This window comes from Periplaneta americana, chromosome 1 (genome assembly GCF_040183065.1).
Source record: "Periplaneta americana isolate PAMFEO1 chromosome 1, P.americana_PAMFEO1_priV1, whole genome shotgun sequence".
Taxonomy (NCBI): domain Eukaryota; kingdom Metazoa; phylum Arthropoda; class Insecta; order Blattodea; family Blattidae; genus Periplaneta; species Periplaneta americana.
The window spans coordinates 152,596,556-152,608,497 of record NC_091117.1 but is presented as its reverse complement, the minus strand read 5'-3'; the positions used below and the strand labels follow the sequence as shown (position 1 = coordinate 152,608,497).

General features: G+C 34.4%; 1 protein-coding gene across 2 annotated transcripts; it reads right to left on the bottom strand.

Annotated features, from left to right (window-relative positions):
• Positions 1-793: 793 nt before the first annotated feature.
• LOC138702134 (regulator of nonsense transcripts 2-like) lies at positions 794-9,292 on the bottom strand. 2 transcript variants are annotated; one of them, XR_011332790.1, is made up of 4 exons: positions 9,128-9,277; positions 3,702-3,994; positions 2,653-2,755; positions 794-905 (listed from the first exon to the last, which is right to left on the bottom strand). XR_011332790.1 is itself a non-coding variant. In XM_069829739.1 (3 exons), exon 1 carries the CDS (start codon positions 8,802-8,804, stop codon positions 4,485-4,487), a length of 4,320 nt encoding a protein of 1,439 aa, XP_069685840.1. In that variant the 5' UTR covers positions 8,805-9,292; the 3' UTR covers positions 794-905; positions 2,653-2,755; positions 3,702-4,484. The 2 variants fall into 2 exon arrangements, 1 of the variants encoding a protein (XP_069685840.1); XM_069829739.1 differs by having other exon boundaries at positions 3,702-9,292.
• Positions 9,293-11,942: the final 2,650 nt, after the last annotated feature.

The following is an 11,942-nucleotide window of genomic DNA, read 5'->3' as shown; positions in this document are numbered from 1 at the left end:
ACAGCTGGACCACCATCCATGGTGATACTTAGAAGCTTGTGTATTAGAATTTTGTCTGAAATAAGAAAATGTTTCACTGCCTTGTATGGCCCTTACAGTATTGTTTATTGTAGTTTTCTTTAAAATGCCATCAGCATAGCTCATGTGGCAGGCACGTTTGTCTGCTGATCTGGAACTGCACTCAGGAGTGGGTTCGATTCCCGCTTGGGCCGATTACCTGGTACAATTTTTCCGAGGCCCCAATCATAAGGCAAATGTTAAGTAATCTATGGCAAATTCTCGTTCTCCTCTCACCAAAACATCTCACTATTACAAATTTCATTGAAACTAATCTAGTAGTTGATACATTGTCCTTAAATAACCACCAACCAACCAACTTTAAACATCTTTTTCTTTATAACATAAAGCTATTTAGTAAATTTATTCCCATGGTCTAATGGTAGATCACAATTGACATGTTGTCAGTTCTTTCTATACCAATTAGTTATTAATCGCTCTATTTCCACCCTGTTCTGTATTTTTCTGTGCTCTATCTTCATAGGTCTGCAGTTTTTTATCTTTTTTTTCTGTCATGAAGTTATGAGCTTTTTTTTCCTATCTCTGTCTTTTGCTCGGCGAGAAACCAAATTCTTGAGCTATGAGAATTACTCCTTTCCCTCCCTCTTCCAATTCTCTTGCTCTCTCTAGTAATAATGATAAGTAAGATAACAATGTTGCTGCTATTATTATTATTATTATTATTATTATTATTATTATTATTATTATTCAATGGCAAGGGAAATGAAAAAAAAAATGCAACTTCAAATATTGGTTTACTTTCATATATTTGAATACAAAGTTTACAATTCGTAAATTTCTGTGTTGCTGCTTCTGAAATTTGGCACGTGTTGTTTCACATGTAAAGCCTGCAACAAAATGAACATAACAAAATCAGTAAATGAAACATTTCCATATGTATGTGTATTTTAAGTAATAATTACAGTGGAATATGTATGATAAAACTTTCTTGTGTTAAATTCTAACGTACCTTGTTTACATGTTTCGACCTATTTATGGGTCATCTTCAGAACTGGTCGTTCCTGGTCTTGATGCCTCTTTTTTGTTTCCTGTGAGGGTGTGTTCGTGTGGTATAAAGTGGAGTCAAAGAGAGTGTGTGTGTGTGTGTGTGCGTGTGTTCTGAAATTGAGTTGTGTGTTGAGAATTTCATTGGGGTGGGTTTTTGTGTGTCTGTATATTTCATAATCACATCCCAATGAAATATACAGATACACAAAAACACACCCCAATGAAATTCTCAACACACACACTCTTTGACTCCACTTTACAACACACGAACACACCCTCACAGGAAACAAAACAAGAGGCATCAAGACCAGCAACGACCAGTTTTGAAAATGACCCATAAATAGGTCGAAACATGTAAACAAGGTACGTTAGAATTCAACACAAGAAAGTTTTATCATACATATTCCGAAGTGATACAGTGTTAAAAATTGTGTAATCAAGATGTATAATAATTACAGAGCAACCATTATGAAACCTGCGTCTTGTTTTCTAATGTGTATAACAAACATCTGGAATTAAATGACATTAGTTTTCAGACCTTCATACTGGTAGAATCCAGATTTATATGTACTAAAAGTTAATATTCTTAGTCGGTATAGGTTGTAAACATACAAGCCATGTCCCCACTCCTTTTAGATGCTATTCCTGTCAATCAGTATTTCCCTTTGGTACCAGTACAGTTAGTGGCCTTTAATTTTCCTGTAACTTAAAAATCACTACACAGTTTACAAGATGCATTGCTTGGTCCTTGTGACTAAGTTATCTATTGTTACATTTCAGAGTCGTGTGAATCGGGCTCAAAAACCCTCTTAACCGACACTGCATCCACTCACCTACACTTTTAGTATGTAGGCCTATATATATATATATATATATATATATATATATATATATCTGAGCTCTATCATAAGCATATTGTATATTAGTGATACCATAATTAGAATACATTATAAAATCTTATCGTATGTAGCCCTGTAAATGCAAATCTTTCTATAGGCCTAATTAAGTTTTCATTACCTACTATCTTACTCTATATTGATGAATCAAACTTTATATTTATAATCTTGTGCTGGTAGCAAAATTTCGAGGACAGATATAAATATTTGTACACGTACAGTATAAATAAATAAATTTTTAGCAACATGTCATTTGTTGCATATTATTACCCATGTCATTATCATGATGTTTCTTCTTTCAGAATATTACTTTCAAATGTTAAAAGTGGAATGTGATTCCTAAATTATTTATTGGCAGATCAGATAAACTGTTTTTCCTTAATTCCTGATCTCGTGTGATAAGGATTAATTAATGTAAGAAATAATTCTGTGTCCGTGACGAAAATTAGACGATGTGGTACTATCTTCTTGATTACTCTATCTTACAGTAAAATCCCTCATAACAAACAATACCAGAACAACAGAACTTTTGGCTAGACAATTTAAACTTCTTTTGTTCAAATGTAAAAATATAATTTTTTCAACAAAATTTACAAAATTTCACTTCAATATGTCATTAAAAATTACTTATTAGTAGACGTACATGACTTGACAGAAATTTTATATTAGTCTATAATACCGGTATACTTACGAGGAGGCATTAGTCCAAGTATTATTAACCTGCTTTTACAATCATTCATAATCTTGTGTTGTAGTGGGTGAAGGCACTAATTAGAATTTTCAGCAATAATACCCTGAAAAGAGAAAGTTAAGTAACCAATTAAACTTATAGTACTACAGAAGTAGGTGCATGCTATTATCTTCTATACTGCTCTGATATTTTTTCCGAGGTGACCTAATCTCTGAGATTTTGGAAGATGAATCAAATGCTGAGAAGTGACGAGTAAAGTTAAGGTTAGTTTTGTTTATTTAGATCTAACTTCAAGATATTATTTTTTTAATCTAATTTTATTAACCCTTAAGCAGTCGCGCCTAACTTTGCAACATTGAGTCACGTGGAGTGTTGCTGACAACCCAATGGGTTCTTATGGGCTATTTTTTTCTAGTGAACAATTAAAATATTACTCTTTTTTTTATTTATACAACTATATGAAATACTTTAATATCTACGACAGTGTTATAATTAATGTACAATAATGGTAATATTTCAATATTGGTTCACATGTAATATTCGAACGTATAGGCCTATTCACTTCTAATCATAATTTACTTTTTCTTTTCTTTTCCAGACCGCTTTCTTGATTTTTCTGTGCATACAGTCACTGCTTAACATCCATTATTATTACTTGTTGCACAAAATTAATATGGTCAGTTTAGTCATTGTCACTATGTAGGCCTACAGTAGTTTCTTTTCAACTTTGGTGGTGAATGGTGAAGGATTACAACTATATCAAAATATATCGCTGCAAATGAACAGGCAAGTAGATATGTTTCCATTTAACGATCCTTTTAAAATTACACAGGAATTGGTGAAATGATTATAGGCCTAATTATATGCAAGCCAGCATAATATCAGTGATAGAATAAGAATGACAGAAGAAACCCACTGCATAGATTAAAGTTTTTCCATCAAAATATCAGTGTTTATAAATCGTCAGCTGAGAGGGCTACAGCAGGGTAGATATGCCTATCATACTACAATCATATTTAAAAATACTGGAAGAAACTGTAAAATTTTACCTGTTTTTTTATGTGCAGAACTATGTTGAATATGGTAGCAGCAATTTTCTTCTTTTGTTGATTCCATGAGAGGAGAAAACTATGTTAACTTGCTTCTTTCCTGACTGCATTCACATACACATAATTTTCTGCGATAGCACATTTATCAGCCAGTAATCCAGGAACACACCTTATTAAACTGTTTATTTAAAATAATATAAACTTCAATGCTGTCAATAATTGAATGATTCAGAATACTTTGTTGTTTAACTTGAATTCTCAGACGAACTCTTAACACATTTAATGAGTATAGGCTATTTTTAATAACAATGAAAACATTTTATCTAACATGAATGTTAAAATCTCACTTCTCTTGAATATTAACTTGCTAAGAAGATCATCATATCCATAGTTTTTGTAATATAATTACTAAGTGTGACTGCATGATACAAGCAAAAGAGCATCTTTGTTGCTTTAAAATAAATATATGTAAAATTATTTGCATATGAAAAAGATTTAGGATGACTGACAAAAAAATAAATAAGGGAAATAGGCCTATATCTTAGTCATGTGAATTTTTCATGTAATTGAAAGTTACATCTTTCGTAAAAACTTGAGTGAACTTTCCCTCGAATGAACATCACAGAATTGATGTCATATAAAGTGTGTTTATAAATTGCATTTCCCTTTTTGAACAAATTTAGGAATGTTTTCGATCTCGACTCAGGAGATTCGCTATTTTATCTGTGAGGAATATTTTAAATCTCTGGATATGCGGGCAGAAAATATTTCTTTCCAAATCCCTCATTTCACTTTCTTTGGACCGAAAATGAAACCAACATTAGGAGCTCCTCTTGGGTGGTGATACTTGAACTTCCTTTCACGATTAATATTAAGGGCCTCTGCCAGCATTTCTTGGTAACTTTCCTCTTCTAGTCTCTGGCTCATATCGAGAGTGAGTTGCTTCAGGTATTCTTTTTCAGCTTGCTCTGCCTCTCTTCCAGTTCTTAGCTTAACTGCCAATTCAGAATCCACTGGAACATTTAAACATTTATAATTCTGTTTATGTCCTTTCCTTATCAACAACATGAAGTTCATAGATTGCTCCTCTGTATTTCTTTGTAGAACGGGTTCATTAGACTTTTTATCATTGCTTCTCAGATGCATTGGAACAGCTATGTCTACACATTGTGGTTTTACCATTTCTGACATGCGGTTATGGATATTTTCTGTTATCATCTGATCAAATGCTGATACAAAACTCTCGTCTTCTATATTTTCAGTCTTTGCAAGCACGTGATGTGAAATTGAGAAATCAACTTTTTCAACATCTTTTATCTTCGCAGTATCTTCATAATCACATGAACTTCGACCATTTTCTCTGCATTCTTCTCCAAAAGACACATTTTCCATCTCTAAATCAACAAATGCTGTACTTATTTCTTCATCTTCTTCTACAATAGCTCCAAGCTGAGAAGTTGAATATGCGTCAGAAAAAGTGATGTCCACAAATTTTGATGCCACTGCCATCTGCATTTGATAAACAGCTTGGTTTGCTTCCTGAAAACTTTTGTATAGAGTAATCTTTGGTCGTAGTTTTAATATTGTATCTTGGAACATGTATTGAGTTCCAACTGGGAAAGGATTTTCGTTGAAGTTCCAGTATTTATCTTCAAACTTAAACCAGAAATACCTTTGAAAATAAACGAGGTAATAGTCCAACTTCTTAATTGTGTTTCCACTGCTGAAGTACTGTCCACAAGTCTCCAGTAATACACAAACCAATCGAATACGGAACAAATTATCAGGTGGGTCTAAACAAGATTGATTTGTGTAACTTAAAGTAACTCCAAAGGAAATCAGTGAGTACAAAATTTGAAAGACATCGTTACTCTCTGCCACACGATACTTGTATAATTCACCCATGTATTTAACCATTGCTAGCCGACGTTGGTTGTATTTTGGTAAATTGATCTCCATTCCCAGGCGTATGTCTTCCATTACTCCATCAACTACCATAACACCTACTGAATCCTCTTTTTCTTCACATGTAAGCCCAGAAACAATGCTTGCCAAACAGCTAATATTGTTGTATTTCACATTGTGTGCCATAATAAGACTTTGGATGCAGAATTCTGCAAGCTCAGGATTCTCCCAATCTAATTTAGTGATCAACTGTAACACATACTCGATATTAAATTTAGAAAGCTTCTGATACAATAGTTTTTGGATAAACTGATGCATTGGTGGCTGCTCTATTTTCTCAACAGAAACGATGTCTGGTGGATTAACATAATAAAAAGCATTCTCAATCATTGTCACATATCGAGATTCTAATGCAGTTACAGATTTTTTTCTCATCATTTGTTCAAGGTAAATTTTGATTCGTTGATGTGTATTTGAACATCTAAACAGGAATCTTCCACATGACTCCAGAAGTGTGCAACACATCTCTATGTTATGGTGTGTAAAATCACGTAACAATAGTTTCATACAGTAAAGAGCGTCAGCTGTAGGGTATATTCTGAATTTCACAAGTTCTCCAATGAATCTCACAACCTTAATTTTCGATTCAATGTTTATTTGATTTTTCTTTCGAAAATGATACTTGAATTCCTGTCTCAAATGCTGAACAACACATGAAGAAATTATAGGAACAAATGGATGCAAAGTAGCTATCAACCTGGAGTAAAAAGGCAGCAAATCCAACCTTGTTCTAGGTACTCCAACTAGAGCTTCAGTAAGTTTCTTTCTGTTACATTTTGAATTTAATGATATCAAAAACTCTACAGCTAACTGGTCTACTGAGTCACAATTAATACAATTCGGTAGCAACGACAAAAATGTGTCCATTGCATATTTGTTATTACACATATTGCTACCAACATCATCATCTACGTCATCAATCTCATTAATCTTCAGTTCAGTAGTGGAATCTTCCTCAAAATCTTCAGTATCTGTGTCCAGGTCTTCCTCATTTACAGCTGTTACTGGTGGAGGGGTTGAAGGAGCTTTACAAGTAGAAAGAGGCACAAAATCTTTCATATCAGTAAGATTTTCATAAAAATGCTGCTCTTCTTCATTTTCCCAAACAAATATTTTAGGAATTTTCTCTTCAGTAGTATCATCAATCATGTCTATGTCATTTCTTTCATCGTTGTTATTACAGATGCTTGGCACTTCTTCCCCAAGTTCCTCAGCAAAATTTCTCATCCCATATTGCAATCTTTCATATAGCAGTTTCATCATTTCCCATTTTTCTTTACGGTCTGCACTGATTTCTCCCCGTGAGTGTAGAATTTTCTTGTTCTGACGTTCAAATACTTTAACTTCACGATGAATCTTCAGCGTATGGTCCAATAAAGAAGCATAATAATCCTTCAACACAAAGTTAATATGCAGTACTTCGTTTTCGAGTAAGAGGTTAGACTTGGGAAGCTTTACTTCATACTTTTCAGCAAGATTCCTCATTCTTCTAGGAACAGCATATCCCTCTTTACAATGACGATAGAAGCTCAGGATTACGTTCACATTATTGTGTTCTTCTTTATCCATATTGATAGCCACTGTTAAGACATTAGTGATAAGTGGAAAAGCTTCCTCATGATCAAGAATACCAACATTCATAAGCTCTGTATAAAATTTCAAGTCAACATTTAACTTCCTACAGTTTATCATTCCATCTTCGTCTCTAAATGATAAATGTCGGTGAAAGCTTTCAAGTAAGTACCGTGAAAATTCTGCATATATATGGTGAATTGCATTGCACAACTCCACTGCAGACGTGACATCTGAGATTTTTAATTTTGCTTGAACAATAGCTGATGCAGCCTCACTAAGATATTTGGTCAAATTTAGTTGTGATATGTCTTTCAGTAGAGATTCTAGTTGATTGCTAGTGAAGATCTTAAGTTTCCTTATGAAGCTTGTATTTTTTTTCACACTAGAGTCTAGTTTTGTTAAGTATGAATATTCAGGTCTTAGATTTCCCACATTTTTATTACTTTCACAGAGACTTCGTTTCCATGCAAGTCTCCTTTCCATTTCGAATATATAAAGATCAAGAAGTTCTCTTTCTTCGCTAACAAAATCACGTTCTTTATCTTGGACATTACTTGTATCAGATGAAGATTTGGGCTTCTCTTGAGGTTTGGTATCAGCACAATTATTCTCATTACATTTGGAAATAGAATGTTTATTGCCTTCGTTTAAGTCTTCATTTTCATCTGCCATTAAATGATTTACCGGTACTTCTTCTTTGGTGACATCTACCTCTTGCGTAGATAATTTCGACTCAACATCACTGTCTTTACGGATATATGAATTGACTTCAAAACCCTTATTATCTACCATTTTATTTATAACTGGAACATCAACTGCATTATAATTTTCATGAACTGTAGTGTATTTTCCTTCTTGCTTACATTCAAAGTCATTAAGGTTGCCTTGACACAAGTTAACGCAGTTGGACAGGAATCCACGAAATTCAGTTTCTTTATTTTCTGGACAAAAAATATTCTGACTTCTATTAGCTGAGGAATAAAATCCTTCTTTACATTTAAATGGACTGAGAGGTTTCGGTATGTTAGAAAAAATTATATCATCCTTATTTCTTGTTCTGAAAAGCAGGTCCTTTTTGTTCCCTAGAGTCCTAATAGTATCTTCATCCAACGGTTTTAGAATATCCCCTTTTGCTCCCGAACTGCTTAAAAAATATCCTTTTGTGTTGGTGTATTTCGCAACATCTCCATCACATCCAAGTGATTTGACCACTTGGCCCTTGTTTTCACATGCTGCTGTAGTGTCTCCTTTGCTACCTTCATTTTCAGATACACTTCTTCCCTCTATATTACTTTTCAGATTTTCATCTGATACCAAATTCTTGCGTGGTTCCCTTAAATTTCCAACACGGCTACATCCCTTATCAACACCTTCCCTGCTTCCACTGAATACGAAATGGTTTCTAGAATTAGTAAAACCAGCTATAAAACCAGGAGCACATGACATAAATCCAGGACTAGCAGTAGCAATTCTTTTGAGAACAGGATCATCACTTTCCATGTCTGTGTAACATTCTACACTTGTATTTGGCACTTTCTTAAAAGATTTATATTTCATAGCCATTTTAAAATTTCAACCAGGAATATTCATTGTGTTTGAAGTAAGCCTACTAAATTACGTTGTTAATATTATAATGGTTCCTGCACACAAATACTAGGTTATTGACAATGAGCGTGATTTACAAGAATATGGTTTTGCACTTTTGCACACGTTGACAAACTACTGGATATCAAATGCGTCACTACAGTCAATTTTTCATATTTGCGCAATTAGATTAGTAAACTTCAATATTAGACGTACTAGTCATTTCGATATCCAAGTGTGAAACAAATACCATAAACTTTATGAACTCGTCAAAAGTTTTAAATAACACCTCTATCACTTACATTCTCTGAATAATTTAGGATACTGTACGTAATTGCCTATAACCTAACAATCGAAATTGATTCACACACACACACTTCATACAGCGATTTTCGCTGCTACATACAGGACTTAATAACCGTTGCCTACGCAAATAAATGAATTGATCTTTCCGCGCATGCGCCTGCAGTCACCATGACAGAGCAGTGTTCCCAACTGGACGGAAAATTCCGTCAGTCAACGCAGTGGACGGGAAAAGAATGGCTTTGACGAGTGACGGATTTTCTGGCGGAATTTACGATTCACATCTTCTTTTGATTTTTTAACGGCTGTCATTTTAATTGTTTAATTTTTGGGGATTTTACTTTTTCTTGAACAGCCATGTTGAAAAATCCCGTTTCAGATTTCCTCGTAATCAGTCAAAGGTTGACGAATTATTGTTTTAATGAAAATTAGTATGTAAATTGTGTTAAAATTTGCTTTTTATTTGTATACGGATATATTGAGTGGATTTTTTTTTTTATTTTGACGGATTTCCAGGTATTAGACTGACGGGGATACAGTTTATGTATTGGCAACACTGTGATTGAATCACGTCCATGCAGCGCCGGCCGCCGCGCCTGGAAGCTGGGCCGTATCGGCATGGTCATAGGTTAAAGTTACGTATTGTAGATGATAAGATCATTCTGTTTTAAAAACATTGCATTAACGCCTGTAATCGATACAATCTGTGGGATTGAAATTACGTACTGATACCGTACCTCATACAAGCCCTTGTTTTGTAATTTTACTACACTGCAATGTTTTATAGGCTAATTAAGTTACAAGACAATGCGTAAAAAAACGTATCAGTATATCGTAAGTAAATTCTAGGTACCGGTATCGTCAAAGTAAGTAAATAAATCGTGCCTACCTTTGGTAGCGCTCTGGTAGAGAAATAGGCCTACATTTGTTGAGTGAATCTGAGAATTATTTTCTTTTATTATGTCAGTGCGGAATTACGTTAAATACAACACACCATATACAGAAATTATGAAATTACAAACTTTAACTATCACATTTGTAAATCTAACTCTGGCTGATAAGATACCGGATATTATGCTTTAAGTTGAAAGGTTATGGAAGTCATTTGTTCTTGAGGACATGACTTACAGTAACTACTACTGGTGCAATGTAAAACTGAGCGAGAAACTCGAAAGTCCTATATAAATGAGGATGTAAAGTGCTATAGCATTGGCTAAGTTGCTGGCAAACCATAGGCCTAACAGTTTTAAGAAATCGTGACATATTACAATACATAGCTATACATCTTTTTCGTTTTAATGATACAGTTCGTAAGATTCTAAGATACCGGTACACAGTATCATAGTGCATCATGAGCATACAGAATCATACATTTAACACTCGTGTTATTGAGAACACATCGTGTGCAAAGTTTCAATGGAATTAAATCGCAAACCAAGTAGGCCTAGTGAGTAGATCTAGCTACAATAGTGTTGCTTGACTTCAATTGATGAGTTAAAGTAAAATGTCGTATTCGTAATATAAAGTATACAGTATTTTCTTTACATTGTTGACTAGTACATAATACGGTATAGTAGGCTCAGCCTACTTCAGAAACTTGGTTACGGCATTAGATTATTCTCCGTAGTTACATCTTTTTAACTCATAACGTACATTTCATAGTTCATTAACTGCACTTTTCAACTGCATATGAACTATTTTCCACAGTTACTAAAAATTTAGACATTTTGAATCAAAAAATGGTGGAACTAGCGCACAGTTAGTTTTGGTGATTTCGGAAGCGAAAATCCGTCATTACATTAGCTAATTACAGACCGGTAGACCTACTGACATCACTAAATAAAAAATGACTAATCTTTGCCCAGCGCTTGAAAATCCTACACAGATTCGTACATATAAGACATAACAAAAGCCTGAACTAACCTAACCTGTCACAGATTCGTATAAGCAAGGCATAGCATGAGTATTGTTGTTGTCTAATGTATTGGATCTAAACATTAACATGAAACATTCGTAATGCCTCTAAAGTTATGTCAGTATGATTGAGGAAAGAACTCTAAACACTCAGTGTACAAGTGGAGTTCGTGGAACTAATTCATCGCTAGTTTAGACCAAAAAAATAACATCTTCAATTTCTTGAAACTTCGTATAATAGCTAAGTACAGAGTTGTTATCAATAATGTGGTTTAATGATGTACTGGAATTCAGCTCTCAGCAAGGACTATACAGTTGCAGCCACCAGAAATAGTAACGTAACTGCACAATATTAAACCGCAGCAACACACTTACCTTATAATAGATCTGAAAATGTCGACTCTCTTATCTCACTTACTTACTAACTTAATTACTTACTTACTTACTTACTTACTGGCTTTTAAGGAACCCGGAGGTTCATTGCCGCCCTCACATAAGCCCGCCATTGGTCCCTGTCCTGAGCAAGATTAATCCATTCTCTATCATCATATCCCACCTCCCTCAAATCCATTTTAATATTATCTTCCCATCTACGTCTCGGCCTCCCTAAAGGTCTTTTTCCCTCTGGCCTCCCAACTAACACTATATGCATTTCTGGATTCTCACATACATGCTACATGCCCTCCCCATCTCAAAGTCTGGATTTAATGTTCCTAATTATGTCGGGTGAAGAATACAATGCGTGCAGTTCTGTGTTGTGTAACTTTCTCCATTCTCCTGTAACTTCATCCCTCTTAGCCCCAAATATTTTCCTAAGCACCTTATTCTCAAACACCCTCAACCTATGTTCCTCTCTCAAAGTGAGAGCCCAAGTTTCACAACCATACAGAACAACCGGTA